Source organism: Mya arenaria, chromosome 1 (genome assembly GCF_026914265.1).
Source record: "Mya arenaria isolate MELC-2E11 chromosome 1, ASM2691426v1".
NCBI classification, from domain to species: Eukaryota; Metazoa; Mollusca; class Bivalvia; order Myida; family Myidae; genus Mya; species Mya arenaria.
In genome coordinates this window covers 62,826,107-62,852,360 of record NC_069122.1, presented here as the reverse complement: position 1 = coordinate 62,852,360, position 26,254 = coordinate 62,826,107, and the positions used below count along the sequence as shown (strand labels likewise).

At 37.8% G+C, this 26,254-nt stretch overlaps 2 protein-coding genes across 2 annotated transcripts in view; both read left to right on the top strand.

Moving 5' to 3' along the window:
- LOC128239377 (glycerophosphocholine cholinephosphodiesterase ENPP6-like) overlaps positions 1-3,964 on the top strand; it is a 28,263-nt gene extending 24,299 nt beyond the window's left edge. The window contains exons 6-7 of the mRNA XM_052956003.1: positions 2,903-3,017; positions 3,326-3,964. Of these exons, the coding sequence (XP_052811963.1) occupies positions 2,903-3,017; positions 3,326-3,474 (264 nt within the window). The 3' untranslated portion in view covers positions 3,475-3,964. The remainder of the gene's footprint in view (positions 1-2,902; positions 3,018-3,325) is intronic.
- A 3,765-nt stretch (positions 3,965-7,729) lies between these two features.
- On the top strand, positions 7,730-21,676 carry LOC128238658 (homeobox protein Dlx1a-like). Its single transcript, XM_052954791.1, has 3 exons — positions 7,730-8,537; positions 19,672-19,979; positions 20,566-21,676. The coding sequence occupies exons 1-3, from the start codon at positions 8,300-8,302 to the stop codon at positions 20,824-20,826; spliced, it is 807 nt and encodes a 268-aa protein (XP_052810751.1). The 5' UTR covers positions 7,730-8,299; the 3' UTR covers positions 20,827-21,676.
- Positions 21,677-26,254: the final 4,578 nt, after the last annotated feature.

Genomic DNA, 26,254 nt, shown 5'->3' with positions numbered 1-26,254 from the left:
GTAAGGTGTCTATGTTGGTACGTCCGAGTGAAATGTGTCTGGGTATGTACGTCCGAGTGTAAGGTGTCTGTGTATGTACGTCCGAGTGTAACGTGTCTGTGTAAGAAAGTCCGTGTGTAAGGTATGTGTGTATGTAAGTCCGAGTGTAAGGTTTCTGTGTATGTTCGTCCGAGTGTAAGGTGCCTGTGTATGTACGTCCGTGTTTAAGGTGGTTGTGTATGTTCGTCCGAGTGTAAGGTGCATGTGTATGTACGTCCGAGTGTAAGGTTTCTGTGTATGAACATCCGATTGTAAGGTGGTTGTGTATGTATGTTCGAGTGTAATGTGTCTGTGTATGTTCGTCCGAGTGTAAGGTTTCTGTGTATGAACTTCCGAGTGTAAGGTGTCTGTGTAAGTACGTCCGAGTGTAAGGTGTCTGTGTAAGTACGTCCGAGTGTAAGGTGTCTGTGTATGACCTTCCGAGTGTAAGGTGTCTTTGTAAGTACGTCCGAGTGTAAGGTGGTTGTGGAAGTACGTCCGAGTGTAAGGTGGTTGTGGAAGTACGTCCGAGTGTAAGGTTTCTGTGTATGGACGTCCGAGTGTAAGGTGGTTGTGTATGTATGTTCGAGTGTAATGTGTCTGTGTATGTTCGTCCAAGTGTAAGGTTTCTGTGTATGAACTTCCGAGTGTAAGGTGGTTGTGTAAGTACGCCCTAGTATAAAGTGGTTGTGTAAGTACGCCCTAGTATAAGGAGTTTGTGTAAGTACACCCTAGTGTAAGGAGTTTGTGTAAGTACGTCCGAGTGTAAGGTGACTGTGTATGTACGTCTGAGTGTAAAGTGTCTGTGTATGTACCTCCGAGTGTAAAGTGTCTGTGTATGTACCTCCGAGTGTAAGGTGGTTGTGTATGTACGTCCGAGTGTATGGTGTCTGTGTATGTACCTCCGAGTGTAAGGTGGTTGTGTATGTACGTCCGAACGTAAGGTGGTTGTGTATGTACCTCCGAGTGTAAGGTGGTTGTGTATGTACGTCCGAACGTAAGGTGGTTGTGTATGTACCTCCGAGTGTAAAGTGTCTGTGTATGTACCTCCGAGTGTAAGGTGGTTGTGTATGTACGTCCGAGTGTATGGTGTCTGTGTATGTACCTCCGAGTGTAAGGTGGTTGTGTATGTACGTCCGAACGTAAGGTGGTTGTGTATGTATCTCCGAGTGTAATGTGTCTGTGTATGTACCTCCGAGTGTAAGGTGGTTGTGTATGTACGTCCGAGTGTAAGGTGGTTGTGTATGTACCTCCGAGTGTAAGTTGTCTGTGTATGTACCTCCGAGTGTAAGGTGGTTGTGTATGCACATCCGAGTGTAAGGTGTCTGTGTATGTACCTCCGAGTATAAGGTGTCTGTGTATGTACCTCCGAGTGTAAGGTGTATGTGTATATACGTCCGAGTGTAAGGTGTCTGTGTATGTACCTCCGAGTGTAAGGTGTCTGTGTATGTACGTCCGAGTGTAAGGTGTCTGTGTATGTACCTCCGAGTGTAAGGTGTCTGTGTATGTACCTCCGAGTGTAAGGTGTCTGTGTATGTACCTCCGAGTGTAAGTTGTCTGTGTATGTTACCCGAGTGTAAGGTGTCTGTGTATGTACGTCCGAATGTAAGGTGTCTGTGTATGTACCTCCGAGTGTAAGGTCTCTGTGTATGTTTATCCGAGTGTAAGGTGTCTGTGTATGTACCTCCGAGTGTAAGGTGGTTGTGTATGTACCTCCGGGTGTAATGTGTCTGTGTATGTACGTCCGAGGGAAAAGTGTCTGTGTATGTACCTCCGAGTGTAAGGTGGTTTTGTAAGTACCTCCGAGTGTAAGGTGTCTGTTTATGTACGTCCGAGTGTAAGGTTTCTGTGTTTGTACGTCCGAGTGTAAGGTGTCTGTGTTTGTACGTCCGAGTGTAAGGTGTCTGTGTATGTACCTCCGAGTGTAAGGTGGTTGTGTATGTACGTCCGAGTGTAAGGTGTCTGTGTATGTACGTCCGAGTGTAAGGTGTCTGTGTTTGTACGTCCGAGTGTAAGGTGTCTGTGTTTGTACGTCCGAGTGTAAGGTGGTTGTGTATGTACGTCCGAGTGTAAGGTGGTTGTGCATGTACGTCCGAATGTAAGGTGTCTGTGTATGTACGTCCGAGTGTAAGGTGGTTGTGTATGTACGTCCGAGTGTAAGGTGTCTGTGTATGTACGTCCGAGTGTAAGGTGTCTGTGTATGTACGTCCGAGTGTAAGGTGTCTGTGTATGTACGTCCGAGTGTAAGGTGTCTGTGTATGTACGTCCGAGTGTAAGGTGTCTGTGTATGTACGTTCGAGTGTAAGATGGTTGTGCATGTACGTCCGAGTGTAAGGTGGTTGTGTATGTACCTCCGAGTGTAAGGTGGTTGTGTATGTACGTCCGAGTGTAAGGTGTCTGTGTATGTACGTCCGAGTGTAAGGTGGTTGTGTATGTACGTCCGAGTGTAAGGTGGTTGTGTATGTACGTCCGAGTGTAAGGTGTCTGTGTTTGTACGTCCGAGTGTAAGGTGTCTGTGTATGTACCTCCGAGTGTAAGGTGTCTGTGTATGTACCTCCGAGTGTAAGGTGGTTGTGTATGTACGTCCGAGTGTAAGGTGGTTGTTTATGTACATGCGAGTGTAAGATGGTTTTGTTTGTACGTTCGATTGTAAGTGGTTTTGTATGTAGGTCTGTACGTCCACGTGTAAGCTGCTTTAGTAGGAGTGTAAGGTATTTGTTATTCCGGGTGCTAGATGTTTATGAATGTACGCAAAGTAAGTTTACAGTATTTGTGGATATGAACTCAGGTGTACGGTGTCTGTATATCCAAGATGGTTGTAAATTTGCTTTCATATGTATTGTGTGTGTACCCTTATGCACACGGTGTTTATGTCATGTTGCAGCCCCGTGCGGGAGAGGTTTACGGTGAGCAGCTATTGACGTCCCCCTGGGTTGGCAACCATGGCTTCGACAACGCCGACGTCGACATGAGAGCCATCTTCCTTGCTTTCGGGCCGCGTACGTGCAGACTTAGAAGCACCTTGTCCGATCATTCTAAATCAATAGACTGCCTTCCATGACAATTATTTTATACATTTATTCTTGATGACTTTTGCAATTTATAGCAGTTATTTCATTTTCATCGAACTTTATATCTGTCCATGTTGAAAATATCGTTATTTATAATAATATAAATAATAATAGTTTATAATAAATATTGTAATATTGGTAAAGCGTTTAGAAAATTTTGATTGGTACACTTTTCTCTATTTAAATACACTTTCAAAATGTTGTATCTTAATAAAAAACAGTTCGAATATTTTCAGATTTCAAGAAGAACTACCTGTCTCCGCCGTTTAAAAATACGGAGGTGTATCAGCTCTTGTGCCACGTGGCGGGGATCCGGCCACGCCCACACAACGGTACGTGGTCGGAAGTCAGCGGTATGCTCATTAACCCGCATACGGAGCTGTAAACCGCATTAACCCGCACACTGAACTGTAAACCGCATAATATGTGGTCTCATTTCCATAAGTGAACTCATTGAACAAACTCATTTTCAAATGGAAACGGACAGAGATCGTCTTGGCCGTAACACTTATTTAAGTCTCAATGAACAGTATGAAATAGTGATAACGACAGAAAGTCATATATTACTTAAGAATGAATATAAATAAAACAAATATTTAATATGCTATCGATTTGCTATGTAATAATGTGTATAACTTTTTGTAGTGTTTTCCATAACTTGTTAATGTTATCACTGTTTTCAATGCTCTTATCCATCTTACCTTTTGTAATTGTATGCACGAATATAATAAGTAACGGCAATTGTAAACACTTGTTCAAATATTTGTACCTATTTAAAACTATACGCTTTCATTTCCAGGTCACAAACTCCTTGTTATGTTTTGATATGTTCTGCATGTTTGTTATTCATGTCGGAAAATAGATCATAGAGCTAATGTTTCTTGTTAAGATCTACCCGAATTTAAATAAAGATTCTTCTATCTTGTGTCTTGTATCTTGTTTCTTGTATCCAGGATATGAAGAATGATTGATATCACCAGTGTTTACCCAGTAACAGTTCATTGTAACAAGGTGCATTCCTTTTACAGAATCCAGGGACATATTACAGAAGCCTAATTTGAACCGTATCCTCAAAATAAATAAAACTGTAGCTTAATTCCATCGGTAGAACGTATAAAGTTTAGTGTGTATAATGCATTTGAAATAAGGATACCTAAAGGTTTTTGGTTTTTAGTCAAAAAAGTATTAGGTTTTCAAGAAATACAATCATTCTAAATTGTACGATTAAATTACATTAAAAACTCACCTGGTGTGTAAAGTTATAGCTCAAAAATCGACCGTCTACAATACATTATCATTTCAGAATTTGTTTTAGATGGCCAAGCTTTGAGCTATTACAGTGTGCGTATACCACGTGATAAATTATGTCATATATGCTACGTCGGAAGGCAACATTTTGCTTAAAATGAACACTTAAAACAAAGATAACTTTTCTTTTACTACACCATTTCAAATGAACAAAAGGGCAGTCTATGCCGCTAAAGGAGCCCCGCCTTCGTTTTATTATCGGAGTTTGATAAGGTGATTAGTTTTATCAAACACTTCGACAAACTTTGTTTTTCTAAAATAATGTTTTGACAGTGCTACGTCAGACGGCCGTTTTGTAAAAAGGAGTATTGAAGTGTTTTAAGAAACTATACTCTTAATCAAACTCCGGTGAAAGACCGAAGGCGGGGCTCCGTGAGCGGCGTAGATTGCGCTATGCTTCATTTAAAATGGTGAAGGAATAGTGAAGTTATCTTTGTTTAAAGTCTTCATTCGAAGCAAAATATTACCTACCCGTGTAGCATTTATGACGCAATTTACCACGTGATATACACACAATGTATGTAGCTCAACCAATTATTTATGTAAGTATCTCTAGTATGTGTGCATTGCGCACTCTAGCAGATAGTTTATCTTTACGAATAATGAAATAAGTTACATTTCGTATTCATATAAAGGCCATTTCGTTGCCTTAACCTATGATATCTAAATCTGTCGACTCGTGATAGTGATAACCTGCGGTCTAACGTATATCCGATATCCCATGAATTAACAACATTCACTTGTTGAATTCGGTACATAGCCCGTACATAAACATTTACTTGGGGACTTCGATATATATATACTCCGTATATAAACATTAACTTGTTGACTTCCGTGCATACCCCATATATAATCATTTATTTGTTGACTTCCGTACATACCACGTACATAATCATTCACTTAATCATTCACTTGTTAACTTCCATAGATACCCCGTACATAATCATTCACTTGTTGACTTCCATATATACCCCGTATATAAACATCCACTTGTTGACTGCCGTACATACCCCGTACATTAACATTCACTTGTTGACTTCCGTACATAATCATTCACTTGCTGAAATCGGTACATACCCCGTACAAAATCATACACTTGCTGACTTCCGTACATACCCCGTACATAAACATTCACTTGCTGAAATCCGTACATACCCCGTACATAATCAATCACTTGCTGACTTCCGTACATACCCTGTACATAATCATTCGCTTGTTGAAATCTGTACATATCCAGTACATTGACATTCAAGTTGTGTTGCAATGTTGTCAACGTCGACTTTAAAACCAACAATCTCATGATCGCGAGGCTATGTTCAAATCCAGCAGATGAGGTTCGAATCGTACTGCTGCCGGGAATCTTTAACATTTCTTTTCTTTTCTTTTCTTTTCTTTTCTTTTCTTTTCTTCTCTTTTCTTTCCTTTTCTTTTCTTTTCTTTTCTTTCATTTTCTTTTCTTTATTTTCTACATGCTTTAGAAGTAGGGGATTTTACATTCGTGTTCATTCAATACAAAATTCATTTAACGAATTCTCATAAAATGATAAAAACGGGCCTTCGGAAGTTTTATCAATTTAAATAAACGAAATGTTACCTTCGCTTAACCGACAAAGCTGGTGTTTTAAGTGATTTCTAAAAATATATAGTATTGCCACGGCTCCAGAAAAAAACCAAATAAGATTTAATGTACGAAGAATACTCAGTATACTTCTATAAAATGTATAAAGGGAATCTTTAGATTAGATCCATTGTGGAAAGATCCTATTCATGAAACCTTCTACTTTTTCAATGTCACAAATTGGATGATAACTATCGGTGGTGATGGCCGAGCGGTGGAGCGTGTCAGCTCAGACGGTCCGTTGTCCGATCCCCACTAGGAGATCCGTCGATGATGTGTATTGGTTATGAATGGTAATCACATGCATGGGTATCCGATTTTAAAACTGTGCAAGCGAAAAATACGTACACACTCTACATACAACATTTGATAGAGACAACAATAATATTATACACATCACAGAAATCATCGGAAATGTTCTTTATGTGAAAACTTTTATTGAGATACATTGATTCTGCCTGATGGAGTTATATTTACAAATATGCGAGGTAGAGCGATTGTTTTCAATTCTGCACAAACACCATTATCCTAATATTATGAGTGTGTATGTGTTGAGGCTCTGACCGCAGTTTCTCCAAATACTTAAAGTGACACTCTTTTCAAAATCAGTACATATACATAAGTTTTGAGTGATAAATCTTAAAGCTGCACTCTCACAGATGTACCATTTTTACAACTGTTTTTATTTATTTTTCTTGGAAAGAGCAAATATTTGCGTAAATAAATGCAAACCAATGATATAAGATTGCTGACAAAAAATCAGATCGTAGATTTTCATATTTCCGTTTGAAAATTAATGTTTTATGGCTACTAACGGTTTAAGAAAAATGCACAAAACATCAATTTTTTAACTTAATATAAAAATCTGCGATCTAATTTTTGTCAGCAGTCTTATATAACTGGTTTCCATTAATTTTCCCAAAAATTGGCCCGTTCCAAAGCAAAAAATAAAAAGTTGTCATAACGTTCAATCTGTGAGAGTGCAGCTTTAAACGTCTTACTATATAATGCATTTATGGAAAAAAATATTACTGATACCAAGATTGTAACCGTGTATTTAATAGCTGAAAACGCAAAAATATTAAATGATTAGTGAGTGCTAAAAGATTTAGTGTGATCTACTATTGTCTCATAACGTAGAAATAACGTGTTTTTTTGCATCGTTCTTTCCAATAGAACTCGGTATTCTTCATAAGAATCATTGTTTTCAACATGTAATCATTTTTTGGTATATTAAAACAATTGTTTTAATTGTGGTAAATCTTATTTGGGAGTAAGAGTGCGCATTTAAGTAATAACTACCTCAACTCATTTTACCACGGTACAGCCCTTCATGGTTTTAAACATAGCATGCGTCTACTGGGTTCGAATCGTGTTCTGTAAAAATATGATCAAATCAGGTTTAGAGCAAGAAATCCTCACATAGCAAACACAATTTGTTTAAATATTGTAAAAATAATCAAAATATAAAAAAAACAGATTTGTTTTCATTCATATTTACAACATAGGATTGAAACTGTGTATTTTAAAATCAGTCGTTTAGGACTTTATAAGCTGTGGACATTTTTATTATAAACGTATAATTCGAAAGGTTTTAGCTTCTAAGGCTTTCGCTTTTGTGGCGCGGATGTAAGTGACCCAGGCTTATCGTTTCTGCAGATATAGACCCAGTAGCGACGTGATTGCTAATTGACTTGTACACCATTTTGCTTGTTTCCCACAAAACAAGGCGGATGGGTAGACCCTCCTGGTCGGGGAAGGCATGTAACCAACAGTGAAATATGAGCTTGTTTTCCTATCACTTACTGTGGAGCATTATATACTAATATCTCGTCTAAGGAGAAGGCTCCCCGGGTCGGGTTGTGTTTGTTTAACCCAGGGGCAAGGTTTCACTCGATTCAAGACAGGGGTTGGAACCAATTAGTCGATTAAAAGATAACTCGTGCAGATTTCCACGTTCTTCGGTTTCGCTAATTTTTTGGTAACAATCACACATTGTAAACAATTTACGTTACTATACAAACTAGTACATGTAGGTATACAGACTCCGGGTGGAAGTTGTATTTGCTGAAAAGCCAACGTTGTTTGTATCGAGCAGGGAAGAAACAGTAAAGTCGTGCATATACGTAATTTGATTTTGAAAATAAGTTTGCAAGTATTTGTGGAAAACCTCAGGAATTAGGAAGATTTTGATCAGGCTGAGTGGATACTATTTGTTGACGACACTGTTGCTTGAGAGGTGGAAGGGCACTGTCGAGGAGCGAGTGAGGCCTGTGTCGGGGGAATGTTCTCAGCGCCACCGTTCCTGCAGGGGCCGCGCTCCTCATCCTTCCTCATCCGAGATATCCTCGGAGCCCAGGACGCCCTGGCTGCCGCCGCCGACAGATACAGCACGTTCGAGCAGACGCTCGCCACCCCTGGTTACCAGCCGGCCTCGGTGGCCCAGCAGGCGAACCCCTACCCCGCAACCAAGGAGCTTGGATACTACTCCACCGCCTTCGGATATCAGGACCTGAAGAGAGGTTTGAATTATTTACCATATTCACGTTAGATTGCTGTATGGTTTGACTGGCGCTTTTAAAACAGTTTCTTTTCCTTTAGAAAGTGTGAAGTTGAACACAACATTTGCTGGTGCAGTGCTGGTAAATAAGTACGTTCAGTTTTATTTCTAATATGGTTAACGCCGGTATGAAAGTTGTACGACAAATAAAGTGACACTATTACGCTTGGTTAAATAGTATGGAAATATCACAAAAACATAATAAAAGCTCTACATCCAAAATGAGCACATTCAACGTAAGGTACCGCTTGGTTAAATAGTATGGAAATATTTTTAAAAAAAACACTCAAACATAATCAAACCTCTACGTCCAAAAATGACCACATCCATCGTAAGGTAATGTCGTAATATAAAAAAAATATGGAAGAAGCGGGACATACTCTGATATCTTATACCGCAAGACTTAGTCTAGAGTTCTATCGAACGCGAATTGTAAACATACTTTTGACTATATTTTTCACTTAAACTTAGTGGCGAGCGGGGCAGGTCAATTATTAAATATATTTGAATATTTATATACAAATGAAGATTTAGCATACATATAAATATATATCATAGAAATAGTGAACAATTTGACATTGACAAATTATATACATAATATATACACGAAATGTTTGCTTTGTATAAAAATACCCTAAAATATCGAATATTTGACCTGCCCCGCTCGCAAGTAAGCTAAAAAAGAATCAATTGGTGTTCGTAGTATTTATGCTGTAGCCATGGAACAATTATTGACCTTCATGCATATTATCAAAAATATATTTCGATGACAAATGTATCAATACTACGAATTGATTCTTAAAACCATCCGTGTTATACTCTCCTTGTTAACACGGGCTCTGAAAGCAAATCGATTCAGCTGTTCATGCAAAGCATATATTTTTATGGGCGTATATTTTACTAGACATGATTAAACGCATAAGTAAAAAAACAGAACGGAAATTAATTTATAATAATACAAAGCATGTTCATATTAAACTACTTCCAAATAAAAATAACTGTACACGACTGTTGTTTTGAGTTTTACCTCCTAATTAACTATTCATTATTTTACTTAGTAATTCTAATGTTTTTAGCTTCTTAAATTCACGAAAAGAATAAACCACAGAAATAAATTAACTACTTCAGCGTAAAACTGAAAAAAAAGAAATTTGGTATGAATAAATTGCAATATTGTATATGTATTCTATTCTTAAGACTGCCTTTTATCGAGCGAAAATATACTCATTCTTATAATTTCTCTTTTAAAATATTTGAATGGTCACTCAATTGTGGCGCAGTTTATCGTATATACAGATAAAGTGTTCAAAATGTCAAGTCGACGTTCTTATGGTCGACATGCAAGTTACATCATGACATGTTGCAATAATAATGTCGGCGTATCAAGTTAATAAGTGGATTGGTCAACTTAACTGCGAAATGTCGATTTATAAATCGTAAGTCGACATTAAACACGTGGACATAGCACGGTGGTCACTTCATCTGTATATACGATACACTCATCCATATATACCTTAATAGTTTAGTATAAATTATATACTTAAAAATAATTCAATAGATCTTAAAGTGTTAAATGCAATATAACGCAAATAAAACCATATTTTATTATTAAATGAAGTGTACGACTATAATATGAATATGATGTTGTTGTTGTTGTTGTTGTTGTTGTTGTTGTTGTTGATGTTGTTGTTGTTGTTGTTGTTGTTGTTGTTGTTGTTGTTGTTTAAAAGCTGCACTCTCACAGATTGACAGTTTTGATATATTTTGTCACACAATCAGCTGAATTTGGTACCAAAGCCTTCAATTCAATCATTTAAGATAACTCGCAATAGAACAGTTTTCACTTCTTTGAGAAACTGCCGAAAATCTTTCCGTAAAATATCAATTTTCGAATGTAAAAATGAAATACTGCGATCTGAACGTTTTGTGGCGTTATATATGGCAAGATTAAGAACTTACACAAAGTTCTGCATTTGCTTTGACTTTGATATTTAAACAAATGAAATTCACGTCACGCGCCATACCCTCCATACTTGGCGACTTGCGTCACGTTACGGACGCTGATGTGAATTAAAAACAAAATGTTCAATAGTTATGTGATGGAATAATAATACATTACATGTGTTTCCGGTCCGGATCGAACAATCCGACCCGAGGGCATGCACGTAAGCCGGTAACGAGGATTACTGATATTTCTTCTTGCACCACTTATACATCAATTTGTGGGAAAATTGTAAGAAACCATTTTTGTACATCCTACGACATTGTTTACTAAGGTCATGAAACGTGGTAATTATATATCACTGTTGGGATCAAATAAAAAAAGGCGTTTATTTTTATTCATTGCTCATTGAAAGTCTTGCATACTTATGCATTTAATTGCGCTGCATTGAAATTGCATAATGTACTTTTCATAAATCATACAATAAAATAAATAAGAAGTAGCACGTCGGCACAGGGGCACCAGATGGGATTTTCAAGCACGACCAAATTCGTATATCCAATGAGCTAGAAATATAGCGGATGGCAAACGTTGACTATTATACGTCAAATATATTTATTCAATAACAAATATACAATATATATATATATATAAAATAAAAACAGAAATATTGGTTAAATTCATTCAAAGTATTCAATCGAAAAAAATATGAATGGACTAGATTTAAAAAAATATTTTTAAAAATATTTATTGAATTAAGAAAGTTATATTTGTGAAATGGCACATGTTAAAAAATGTTTAATGAAATATTAATATGCAGTATATGTTCATGCAGTAGACCTTTTAATTTGGGTGAGGTAATAAAAATATTGGGTATAATTTGCATGATGGGAATTCGGATTTATTGCAACAATAATTTTTTTTTGACTCGCCAAATTTAAATATTTAATATTTAATAAATTTATTAAGCTTCCATGTTTCAACGTGATTCCAGGAAGGTCACAGTGACTTTATGACAGGAACTCATCCAGCTCATCCAGCCACTGTGTTTGGGCCATGCCATATTGTTTTGCCTTGACCAATCAAAACTGCTGTTACAATATAGAGATAGTATCTCATGATGCTAATTATACCAAATATATTCATTTTTTAAAACTTTTTTTTTGTCTTGGAACGAGCATTTTTTGCGAAAATCCATGGAAACCAGTGATACAAGACTGCTGACAAAAATAAGAACGCAGATTTTTATATTTAAGTTCAAAAATTCATGTTTTATGCATTTTTTTAAACCGTAAGTAACGGTTTAAGCCATATTACAGTAATTTTCGAACGGAAATATGAAAATCTACGATCTGATTTTTTTGTCAGCAATCTTATGTCATTGGCTTGCAGATATTTACGCAAAAATTTGCACTTTCCAAGACAAAAAATAAAAAAGTTGTAAAAATGGTATATCTGTGAGAGTGCAGCTTTAACGATATATAAATATTTTGTTGGTCGTAAATATTTTTTTTACATGCGCTCATTTGTTTAACTGACATAAATATTTCTTTTATGAAAACATTTATTTCTTTAAGAACAATTTATTTATTTATTATTACATAATTATTTTTTATAAAAAAAAATAGTTTTTAGTCCATAATTATTATTTTGAAATATATTGAATTGATAGATCCTATATTTTCTAGGTAAAGTTCGAATATATTTTTATAGAATAAATATATTTGACTAAAGATATTGAAACGCTCGACATGTTTCAATCTAACACGCAACATAATTATTTCACCGAGCGAACACCAAAAGTTGAATTTCACGATCGCAATATTTTCATATCGTTTCATTTTGGCTGGACTGAAATAATAACATTCGATCATTTTCACTCTAGCTTAAGAAGAACTATTTTGGTAAACTTTCAGTTTAAACTGATCTTTATATGAGTTTGTGTATACATGCTAAAGCAAATTAAGTGTGTTTCAATGATTAAGGCATTTTGATTAAAATATAGAGGATAAATGTTGTTTCAGTGTAAGATCGTTAGATATTTCACCGAGTGAGCTCCAAAAGTTATATATTTCATGAGTGTATTATTCACAATGGTGTTCACGGGGTGAAATATATAGCAATCTAACGCTGAAACAGTTTTTCTATTCATTAAATGCCTTAAAAGGATTTTAAATGACAGTATTATAGTTTTTCAGAAAAGTGCACCAAATTGTATTCGAACGTAACGTCATTTCGGAAATGACGTTGTTGAATTGTGTTCCAGCCGTGTGCATGCTCACATATAATTGATATCGGGCTTATAAAACAGTGAAATATCCTTTTTAGTTGACTGATTAATCTCCATAAACCACCGGAAAGCATGAAAGAATAAAGGTTAAGGACAGCTACAACCATGACCGTCAAATGTCTTATTTTCCATAATAAGAAAATATCAGAAAAACGATTAATTAGCTGAATCAAAACTAAATACCTAACCCTAACTACAATGGTTGTGTTATAATATATATATATATATATATATATATATATATATATATATATATATATATATATATATATATATATATATATATATATATATATATATATTACTGCCAGGAAAGATGCAATTGTGTCACAATAACGCGGAAAAAAATCAATGACTTTTAATGACGTTTAAAAAGTAAAATTGAAACACAGATGACAACAATACATTTCATATAACATATCACAAATTAACACGAAAAAACGAAAAAAAACTCCAAGTATATTTCTCAAAATGTACGGGCAAACGTTAAAATTGACTTAGTTGAAAATACTTACTGATGAAAAAAGAGTCCATGTTATACATTATTAGACTAGGTACAACCTAGTATAATTTCGCGATAAAACATTTTCATGGGTCGCTGCTATGGACCGTTTTTTTTGCAATAGCTCATACGCAAACAGTTTATGTAAAAAAATCCGTTTGTTGGACCCAAACTAACCGCTTCTATCACCTGTTGTAAGTCTCGAAGTAACCGTTTCTATCACCTGTTGTTGGACTCGAACTAACCGCTTATATTACCTGTTGCTGGACTTGAACTAACCGCTTCTATCACCTGATGTTGGACTCGAACTAACCGCTTATATCACTTGTTGTTGGACTCGAACTAACCGCTTCTATCACCTGTTGTTGGACTCGAACTGGCCGCTTCTATCACCTGTTGTTGGACCCAAACTTGCCGCTTATATCACTTGTTGTTGGACTCGAACTAACCGCTTCTATCACCTGTTGTTGGACTCGAACTGGCCGCTTCTATCACCTGTTGTTGGACTCGAACTGACTGCTTCTATCACCTGTTGTTGGACTCGAACTAACCGCTTATATCACATGGTATTGGACTTGTACTAATCGCTTATATTACCTGTTGTAAGCCTCGAACTAACCGCTTATATCACCTGTTGTTAGCCTCGAACTAACCGCTTATATCACCTGTTGTTGGACTCGTACTAACCGCTTCTATCACCTGTTGTTGGACTCGAACTAACCGCTTATATCACCTGTTGTAAGACTCAAAGTAACCGCCATATATCACCTGTTGTTGGACTCGAACTAACCGCTTATATTCTTGTTGTAAGGCTCAAACTTGCCTCATCTATCACCTGTTGTTGGACTCGAACTAACCGCTTATATCACATGGTATTGGACTTGTACTAATCGCTTATATTACCTGTTGTAAGCCTCGAACTAACCGCTTATATCACCTGTTGTTAGCCTCGAACTAACCGCTTATATCACCTGTTGTTGGACTCGTACTAACCGCTTCTATCACCTGTTGTTGGACTCGAACTAACCGCTTATATCACCTGTTGTAAGACTCAAAGTAACCGCCATATATCACCTGTTGTTGGACTCGAACTAACCGCTTATATTCTTGTTGTAAGGCTCAAACTTGCCTCATCTATCACCTGTTGTTGGACTCGTACTAACCGCTTATATCACATGGTATTGGACTTGTACTAATCGCTTATATTACCTGTTGTAAGCCTCGAACTAACCGCTTATATCACCTGTTGTTAGCCTCGAACTAACCGCTTATATCACCTGTTGTTGGACTCGTACTAACCGCTTCTATCACCTGTTGTTGGACTCGAACTAACCGCTTATATCACCTGTTGTAAGACTCAAAGTAACCGCCATATATCACCTGTTGTTGGACTCAAACTAACCGCTTATATCACATGGTGTTGGACTCGAACTAACCGCTTCTATCTCTTGTTGTAAGGCTCAAACTTACCGCTTCTATCACCTGTTGTAAGCCTCAAACTTACCGCTTCTATCACCTGTTGTTGGACTCGAACTAACCGCCGATTTGCCCTGGCAATTGAGCTCTCGTATCAGTTGGTTGATTCTAGAATGACAATACTTTACCCAAACCTTGCCATTTAATTCATCGGAATCAAAATACAATTATGAGGTATTTCTGACTAACTCTTCATCTTAAATACATGTAAAGAACCTTAAATGATACATTCTTTCAGTTGCAAGTTTTAATCTTATTTTCATTTGCAAGTTTTGCAACCAGTAACCAGCCGCATTTCCATAACATATCTAATTAACCCGCTATACAGCTATACATATTAGATATTACATACATTATCATTATTCACAATTTTGATATACATTAACATTCTCCATATTTCTTAGCTATACTTGAATTTTTATTGATATTGATTCCCTTGTCACGATGATCACTTGCATGACTATTGTGTTTACTGTGTATGTATTTGTTTGACGAGATGAGATGACTTGTTGCATAAGCCGAATTAAACGTCTGATCTGTTCTGATAAATTAGGATTTAACGCACAATGTCGTAGTCATAAACTTTTTTGTGCAACTAATGGGTGTTGTAAGAAATAAAAGCGCCCACATGATATTATATTATGTATATCATAATGGCGGGCTACTCCCAACAAACCTGACTTCTGGATTCCTCGGTAATCACATAATTACCCATTACCGATATGTTGATGCGCGCTGCTGGGCGATTAATTAATTAATTATAGTGATTATTGCTTCCTCCTTGTTTTCGGAAAGATCGCGTTGATAGGTGTAATTGTAGTCCTCATCTGACAATATAATCTATCTGGAAATGATAAACAACCAGTCGTATGTATATACAGGAAGGGAGGGTTATACTGTGTATAATATACAATTGACATTCAACTACTTTTTAAAGGGACTAAACACCAGATGATACAACTGCAAGGAAAAAAATAAAAAAAACTAACCTAAAATTGATATCCTTGTGTACAAGGCATTGAATCTAAATTGCTGATGTATTACATCGCTTACGACTCGTGTATCTTTCGAATTCCAATTCCAAACTATACTTGTCTGTCTACCGTGTAAATCCCATTTAATTTAAAAATAGCGTCGGTATATCAATCTGTACTAATCTGTACTAATTACGTTGCTTTCGAATGCTACATATACCCACTATAAACTGGGAAACCATTATGCTCTATTTCTAAACGGGTCAACTAAGCTGCGACAGCCACAAACTATTCGTTCAATCATGTAAGGTGATGTATGATCGTCCTCATACTAGCTCATATTGACAAGTATATGCGCCTTTTTAGGAAATACTGTATTTGCCGATTTGTTAACCATCTGGTGTCAAGTCCCTTTAACAATCAACAACCAACATATTTTAGTCAAGAAATGCACGTGCCCTGAGTAGCTCAAACAACAACGGTTTTAAACAAGCTTTATATTGTAAGAGCTGTTTACAGCTTCGACTGACTTTAACAAGGGAAGATTTTAAGCTGGTAAAGATAAAAATATGTTTAGTTACTGATTTGAAAAAAACAAGCGCTTTGTTTTTATTATTTCTTCGCCCAAATAGTGATTTATTAATAAATAAACATTTTCATAAGATGTAAGAAACATGTCAAATAGTAAATAACTAAATCTAAATCTAATAACAAAGAAGATTTAAATCATCACAGGCAAATTACTCTAATAATATGTTTAAACATTATTTTTGGCTAAATCATCAGTTAAGAGATTATGTTATGTTGAAAAAATGATTAATCGGGAGGTAAAAGTAAATGAATCTTTGTGTTTTGGAACCATTTCCAATGGCCCGTTTATTAGTAAAATATGTGTTGTATACATTGTACCACATAAGTTATGAAAATCACGATAACAAATCGGAGTACATTTACGATAATAAACATTAAGTATCAAAACTGTTTTTTGTCTATTGGTGTTCTTGTGTGATATATATATAAGTACAATTGAATAAAACACGTCGCTTATATAATAATTTTAATTTCATTTTAAAGATTAGAAAATAAGAAGCAACTATTTTATAAAAAAAACACCTCACAAACAAACAACACCAACGAACAAATACTCACTATAAAGAGAAATCTATGTGGACATAGAAATCCTTTATGCGCCAGATTATAACTGATTACAAAGCGGGAGAGTAGAACAATCGAATATCTATTAATTGCCCGAAAAAAGGTTCATGAGAAACTAAGGCTTGTTTGTTGGCCTTCTCGTGAAAATTTGTAACCAAATTATCTGCCCCTTATATTCAACGAATAAGATCTTGATGGTGGAGAAACATGAACCATTAGCAAATATAGTGTAGTGTTTATTAGTTACTGTTTAAAAAAATAAAAAAAACAAGGTCGTCAAGATGAATTGATAGTTTGTAACATGCAATGTTTCCAAAAAGAATCAAGCACTTTCCATACATAGTGTAAGAGTGAGATAGCCAGATCAATGTCACATATATAACCTGTTTACAAAAGGTTTCATCAGTCTTTTTTCTTTCATGCCATGTTTTCGCACCATTATTTGTAATCGCCAAACGCGCTACATTATTTTTTATTGTACATATATTGCTTGAATACTATCGATTATTTAAAAATAAATATACTGTACAAAACAAAGACGGAAGGCAGAAAAAACTCTGAATCGCCAAAATGTGACAATGAACTCAATTTTCAAAGCAAAATGTCATTCCAGAATAAAATATGATATTATAACTTGTAGGTTTTCTGCTTATTATTAGGTTTATTTATACAAATTGTATCTCAACAGTAAGTAATTTTGAAATCTGCCATTTAAAGAGACTCGCTCATGATTTTGGCCCATTTTTGTCTTGTATTACCTTATGTAATATTCCAGGATTTCAGACCTCGGAGAAATTTGTGCGGGAACTAGGAGTGCTTGTTTTCGAGCATGGTTCTCAGAGCCACCACTAGTACGTGTGATCATACATGGTTCTCAGAGCCACCACTAGAACGTGTGATCGTGCATGGTTCTCAGAGCCACCACTAGTACGTGTGGTCGTGCATGGTTCTCATAGCCACCACTAGTACGTGTGATCATACATGGTTCTCAGAGCCACCACTAGTACGTGTGGTCGTGCATGGTTCTCAGAGCCACCACTAGAACGTGTGATCATACATGGTTCTCAGAGCCACCACTAGAACGTGTGGTCGTGCATGGTTCTCAGAGCCACCACTAGTACGTGTGATCATACATGGTTCTCAGTGCCACCACTAGTACGTGTGGTCGTGCATGGTTCTCAGAGCCACCACTAGTACGTGTGATCATACATGGTTCTCAGAGCCACCACTAGAACGTGTGGTCGTGCATGGTTCTCAGAGCCACCACTAGTACGTGTGATCATACATGGTTCTCAGTGCCACCACTAGAACGTGTGGTCGTGCATGGTTCTCAGAGCCACCACTAGAACGTGTGATCATACATGGTTCTCAGAGCCACCACTAGAACGTGTGATCATACATGGTTCTCAGAGCCACCACTAGTACGTGTGATCGTACATGGTTCTCAGAGCCACCACTAGTACGTGTGATCGTGCATGGTTCTCAGAGCCACCACTAGTACGTGTGATCGTGCATGGTTCTCACAGCCACCACTAGTACGTGTGATCGTGCATGGTTCTCACAGCCACCACTAGTACGTGTGATCGTGCATGGTTCTCTGAGCCACCACTAGTACGTGTGATCGTGTATGGTCACCACTAGTACGTGTGATCGTGCATGGTTCTCAGAGCCACCACTAGTACGTGTAATCGTGCATGGTTCTCAGAGCCACCACTAGTACGTGTGATCGTGCATGGTTCTCAGAGCCACCACTAGTACGTGTGATCGTGCATAGTTCTCACAGCCACCACTAGTACGTGTGATCGTGCATGGTTCTCAGAGCCACCACTAGTACGTGTGATCGTGCATGGTTCTCAGAGCCACCACTAGTACGTGTGATCGTGTATGGTTCTCAGAGCCACCACTAGTACGTATGATCGTGCATGGTTCTCAGAGCCACCACTAGAACGTGTGATCGTGCATGGTTCTCAGAGCCACCGATCGAACGTGTGGTCGTGCATGATTCTCAGAGCCACCGCTTGAACGTGTGGTCGTGCACGGTTCTCAGAGCCACCGCTTGTACGTGTGGTCGTGCACGATTCTCAGAGCCACCGCTTGTACGTGTGGTCGTGCACGTTTCTCAGAGCCACCGCTTGTACGTGTGGTCGTGCATGGTTCTCAGAGCCACCACTAGTACGTGGGATCGAGCATGGTTCGCAGCGCCACCACTCGTACGTGTGGTCGTGCATGGTTCTCAGAGCCACCACTCGTACGTGTGGTCGTGCATGGTTCTCAGAGCCACCGCTCGTACGTGTGGTCGTGTGTGGGTCTCAGGCCCACCGTGCGCCACCGCTCGTACGTGTGGTCGTGCATGGTTCTCATAGCCACCACTCGTACGTGTGGTCGTGCATGGTTCTCAGAGCCACCGTTCGTATGTGTGGTCGTCCATGTTACGAGATCTGACTCTACTGTATTGTCCATTGGCTTTCCGAACCATCATCGTTCATGCGTATTATGACGTGCATTTTACGGGAATATCCAATCGACTAAGTTTATTACTTACCATTATCATTCTAACCTTATAAGTTTCAATTGGAGAAATATATCGTTAGTATTAAATTGTCTAAATGAACCTAAATGCACAATGATACAAAATAGTAGGACGAACCTTACAGAACGGTTTAATGTATTTACTTAAAATTATATTTTAAGTGCAAATCAATACATCAAGTGATATCCATCTGTTAAACCATATGTAAACAACAAATTATTTTTCAGGGTACTCGATTGAAAATATTTTGGATACAAACACTTCCAAAGATAATGGAATAGCGATACCGATTCCACTTCCTGTTTACATTCGTACCAGATCGCCATTAGGATCGGAACACTTCGGAAAGCCGAAACGGTGTCGCCGAAGTCGTACGGTGTTTACCGATCTCCAACTGATGGCTCTGGAAAAGAGGTTCGAGACTCAGAAGTACCTCTCTACTCCCGACCGGATAGAAGTCGCCGAGGGGCTGGGTCTTACCCAGCTTCAGGTGAAAACATGGTACCAGAACAGACGTATGAAGTGGAAGAAACAGGTAAACATTATTCTATTTATAATATTGGACATATCTCGGAAATATTAAACTTTTATTTGGTAAGCGTCCCAAACCCTTCAGAAGGACAACCGAAACATTGTTCGAACATTTTGCCTTTTATATAAAAGAGTTTTGCAAAACACTACTTGTACGCGTACGTCTAGGTGTAGACTTCTTTTTGTGAACTACGTCACCCAGTTATGTGTACAATGTACACGCATATTATGACATGAACGAAAGCACGGGGAGTGTTATTTATGCGAGTATACGTGGGCTTTTCAGTAGAGATTTAAAGACAAAATTCGCAAACGACTTTTAACCTTAAATGCAACGTTCAAATATACGTGCAGCTTCACATAGACGTACCTGGTACACGTACAAAACACGTAGTGTTTCGCAACCTCTCTATTTTCCACGTATATAACTGCCATGAATAATTAACAACTCTATATTATGGAGATCGAAAATAATTTACTAATTTGTAACCGTTTGATAAACTGTTCGTCTGTTCTGATTTGGTTTTGCACTAGTACATGTTTTGAAGAAGATCTATTTCTTAAAAGACTCTGGAATGTCAATATTCCAGGTACTGCAATGCGGCAACACTGAGTCGCCGACCAAGCCCAAGGGTCGACCCAGGAAGGAGACATTCAGTGTGAGCTCCACGTGCAGTGCAGACACGACGTGTGATGACGTCATAACAGCCGATGAAGTCAACTATGAATCACGAGTTAAATACCACAGTGAAGACAGACAAAGTGTTAACAATAGTGGTACCATGAACATAAGAATCCCCCCTGGAAATGAAGTTCCTGTGGGCAACCCTGCACCACACTCATGTTGTTAGTACTCATTTAATACAACTTCAAGAAAGAGACGCTGGATGATGTGCTGCAATATTATGTCCATCTATCACTTTTCCGAGGGCACAGCACGTCAGAACAACGACACATTGACGTTGGTTTCAGCCGTGGGTTTAATGTCTGAATCCATAGTTTGACAAAAAATCGACATCAGAAATAAGTTGGTTTTTCATTTCGAATTTTACAGAATTTTGTTATTACACACTGTATGAGATACGTGATTGTTATCAAGATATTCTGCTATATAAGTACGGTAATTGAAACAATGACGAACACATTGTATATTAACTGATGCTAATAATAGACGTATTCAAAACTTCAAATGATTGTAACGTACTACCAGTTGTAACCTTTTTTTTCTGAAGAAAAAAAAATTATAGCAATTTCTTGAATGGAACGTCGCGACTTCAACCTCACTAGTGTGTAAGTGTGACGTGAGTGTGACGTCAGGTGCTCATCCTTATGCCATGAATATGTGTTTCGTTGGTGCAAACTGATAGGACAATCCATGTACTTGTAAAGTATTTAATTCTTTGTCTAGGTCTACGAACAAGCTGTTTGTTTTTGATAGTTTGTGCGAAAAAGACGTACATGTTGAATTTGAAATGAGTTGTGTTCCTACAAAGTAATATGTTTCCCTGAATCAATGTTCGCCATATAAACTCGCACAACTTGCCACTATTGTATATGGTGTTGCAAAGGCACGGGGAGTGGTGCCGTATACCCTGTGTTTTGACGAGATGGCTGGATTTTGGAATAAATATTCAAATATTTATATATGAACTATTTTACGTTTTAAATACCTTTGCTTATGAAATGAATGATGGAACCCTGCGATAATGCTTTATTTTCTGGTACCAATTACAGCCGACATTTGGATAGTCGAAAACAATTACAGATATGTGAGATCAGTACTGACAGGTTTGGCTCTGTAGGTAAACACAGGATGACAAGAGATGGGCCCCGCGAAGTGGGCCCCGCTAAGTGGGTCTGTTTCATTAAAGGCTTAAGGTGTTAGTTAATATTGCCTTTATATCATATGTCCATTATTTACTTCATATTTATATGAATTACATGTTTGGTAGCATATAAAATGTAAACAAATGTGAGAAAAAAATCAACTTTCTTGCAGAAGGAAGAATGTAAAGTTTTAACTTAGATCCTGTAATGAACCGGGCCACATCAGACGCGGTACTCTTGCCTTTTATATATAATAGGTGATCAACGCGTTTAGTATACTTCCCAAGTTTTATTTCATCCTGCAGCGAAGAGAAATCATGTGGCTTCTTTTCCACAGCACGGCGAGGTGTTCTCAGCAATTAGCGTTTAATGGGTTTAAGAAGTTTGTGTTTAATCTGATCTACATTCTGCCGCTTTTATCTGACGTTGTCGGGCGTTTGATGGCTGGAATGCTAGATGCCTGTGGCAGGGCTGATATCTGATATCCAAACATGGTGCTGTACACTCGCCACCTGGATTACTTGCACTTGCTAAAACGTGATAGTCTGGTCAAATAGTAACGTCAATTTAACGTATAAAATACTAGCAATTTTAGCAGTTTGTCTTTAAAAACTATATTTTGATCTTGATGCAAAAAAATTAAACTTCTCTGATTTCTTTTTATTTGAATTCATACATTTTGTTGACTAGCAGAGTGTAGGTAACTTGAAACGGCTATAAGTATATGCGTGATATCCTTTTATATGAAATCCTTTATGTGAACGCTCGATACTAAAATAAATGAGTGACCATCTCCCACCTTCTCCCTACCATCTCTCCACAATCCCCACCTAACTTAAACACAGTGCACGTTTGCGCATTTTAATGACTAACTTGACATTATTGTATAGATTATTTAAACTCATTCCATACGTGACAACAATTGAGAAACAAGTTATTAAAACATAATATATTATTCACTCTCGTTAGCATGATGTTACGTGAAAGTGTGGCCCTTGTGTTGTTGGGCAAATCGGAGTACCGGGAAGAGATCCACTCGTACAGCGTGGGGACCACAAACCAAACTCACACGCGCCCAGGCCGGAAATCGAACCCGCGTCGACTTGAAGAGAAGCCAACCATTGCAGTAAGTTGTTAAAAAATGTTTGTTTGGGGTAACCCTACTTAGAATTGGCGATTTTTTTCCAATTCACATGACGATTTTTTTTATTCCTCCGCGAAAAAGTAAGCTTCAAAGGGAAATAAACGCGGATGAACGCTTCATTTGTAACGCCGTATTTGATTAGTTCTGGATATACCGCTACCCAATCGACAATGCGCTTTCGAACTCATTTTGCAAGGTAATTTTCTTTTAAATATATAAACAACAAATCGAAATGTAATAATTAAGGTTTAGTATATGTGAGATTATTTTTTTTTTCAGTCAGTTTTTAAGAAATTGATATTATAAAGCATATTAACATTAATGATTTTACAAGTTATTGTTGTAAAAGCAACAGACGGGAAGCACTGTATTGAAAGATTTCTTAATATCTACATTTTTAGGTTCATAAAAATGTCAGTTCTTTAGTTTAATAGTCCATCTTTTGTAAACAAAATATATGTATTTAACACGAATGAGTTAAAAAATGTAAACCCTAGCCAAGATTCGAATTCAAGGCCTTCTATACAGATGGTCGTGATCGAGATCGAATCCTTACTTGGCTACATAATTATATTTTCTAAAAATCTCTTCAAACTGAGCTATTTACATCATATCAATAATATGTATTAGTGTTTCAATTCAAGTATTTAGACATAAATACGATAATTATTAAGCGCTCTCTGACGTCACGCGTTTCCCATAGTTCTTAGGTGATAGGTGGCGCTGTTTTAAGCGCCTATTTCATTGTTAAGCACGCTGCCAGCCAAGCGGTTATTCTATATAGTTTAAATTTTATGAAATATCTTGAAAAAAATGGCGTCTGGTGGTGCGAGATCAAAGAACGTGGTGGACGTTAAGGTTTCTATCCGCGAGCTAGAAGAAATGGGCCACTACTTTACTTAGACGATCTGCTGAAGGACAGAGATATTTTACGCAGGCAAGTCAAAAAGAAAAGGGCCCTTGGCGAGAAGAAACATCTTGACACGTGGAAACAGCAGTTGTCTCCTCGTTCCCTTGGCCGTGGCCATGGCGACGTTTCGCAAGCGAAGGTCCAACCCCAAACCCTTTTAGTGCAGAAGGAGGAGGTGACGCTCGACGATCTTCGTGCGATGCCTTCGATGACCGAAAGATTGGACTGATTGATGCCGTTTGAACATTCGGAGATAACAGCAGGTATAACACCTTCCAAAAAGTTGAAAGTGGAGAGTTTGAATTTGCTACTGGAGAGGCCCGGTGCTGTTCGTAATGAGGATACCCGTCGGAGGGATACTTTCAGCTGGAGTAAGAAAGAGGGACGCTCTCAACGTGGTGAGTGCAGTGAAACCAGTCCACACACGGCATACATTCGATGAGAGACACGTTCCGTGAAGCACATTTGCGGTGCGTGCCACATGAAGGATAATGTTTCCAGAAAAGAAACAGAAAAAACAGTCCGTATCGTTCTGATAAAAAGGACTGACCCGAGAATACCAAGAAAGATTATGCGGGTACAATGTCTGCATATCTTTTGGGGTTCTCCTCCTCGTCCACGCACTGAAACACTTCTGAAACAATATTGAATGACCTCTCCGCGCACTGAGCATTGTCTGCTCATCCGAAATCATCTAGAAAGTTACCACTTTTACATTATGTAAAGAAACAATATATTGAGCATACTAGTCTCACGCTGACAAATATAGGCTGCTGAGCGAAGTCCAAGTGGTAAACATATGTCTATATATATATATAATCGTTCCATTTAAAGCAGAGGATATGCATGTCACCTGGGTCAACCAAAATCTGTCTTTACGCCCGTTTTAAATCCGTTTTGAACATTAAAGCACCATGTCCCTTTTCAATCACAATTCTCTCCAAGTCAACAACTGAGGGATACGTCAAGCTTACGTCTTCATTCAGGTATGAATCTTTTGAAATAACTGAGTTCACGGTCTCATCAAAAACACGTCGCCTTGAAATGTCTTTTTTCAACGGTGTTCAATGGCGAAACCGCAATGTTACAAAACTGGGGATTATGCTCGAATGGCCATAAGAGCGCACCGTACGTCATCTCCGTTTCAATAAATTCATCCACAGACTCTGGGAAGTTTTTAGCACCTTTATGATAACGATTATCAGAGTAAGGCAAACAGTCCTTACGGAAGCCCTGAGTGAAAAACGGCACCATGAACGCGAAACCGGTGGTCGGTGGAAGAAAATAGTCCATTATGCTCACCGTCCACGGACGTCTCCGGGCAGCTCCCGAGTTGGCTCGACACTTCAGCAAAATTACATGCGGGCTCTGAAGTGTCGCAAAGTTTATTGAGACATTTAACATCAAAACAATTCAAAATTCTCGAGCCTTCAGCAGACATAAAAATCGACTCTGATGAGTCGCAACATGTGTTGACAAAAGCGTGTCCAAATTCTCTAGCAATAGATAGATAGTTTTAAATTATGGTTCAATTTAGTTGTCAGTTCAAAAGCAAAAATATTTGTATTATACTACATTGGTTTAATATGTCGGTATTAAAGCATTATTTAGCCAACAACTTTATTTCAAGTTTGTATTCCCCAATAAACATGAACGTGTTGAAAAATATCTTACTGCCTGACATCAATATTTTACAGAATAAAGCTCAATATCTAAACAGCAATATATGGAAGTGGCTTTTGCGAGAAAGTCTCATTTGCACGAAAAATTCATGACGGGCCTCACAAACTGTACATTATTCGAAACCAATACGTCATTTCCAGATTTGAGCCGGGCCTCACATACTGTACATTATTCGAATCAATATATCATTTCAATTCATGGGAGGGGCCTCACAAACTGCACATTATTCGAAACCAATACATCATTTACATAATTGAGCCGGGCCTCACAAACTATACATTATTCGCACCAATACATCATTACCATACCTGGGACGGGCCTCACATACTGTAAATTATTCGGAACCAAAACATGGTTGAGCGATTAAGGGTATTCGCACATCGGTTTAAGAAAAGGTGAGCGATTGAGTGTAATCGCACATCGGTTTACGGATAAGTTAGCAATTAAAGAATTCGCACATCGGTTTACGGATAGATGAGCGATTAAGGGTATTCGCACATCGATTTACGGATAGATGAGCGATTAAGGGTATTTGCACATCGGTTTACGGATAGGTGAGCGATTAAGGGTATTAGCACATCGGTTTACGGATAGGTGAGCGATTAAGGGTATTCGCACATTGGTTTACGGATAGGTGAGCGATTAAGGGTTTTCGCACATTGGTTTACGGATAGGTGAACGATTAAGGATATTCGCAGATTGGTTTACGGATAGG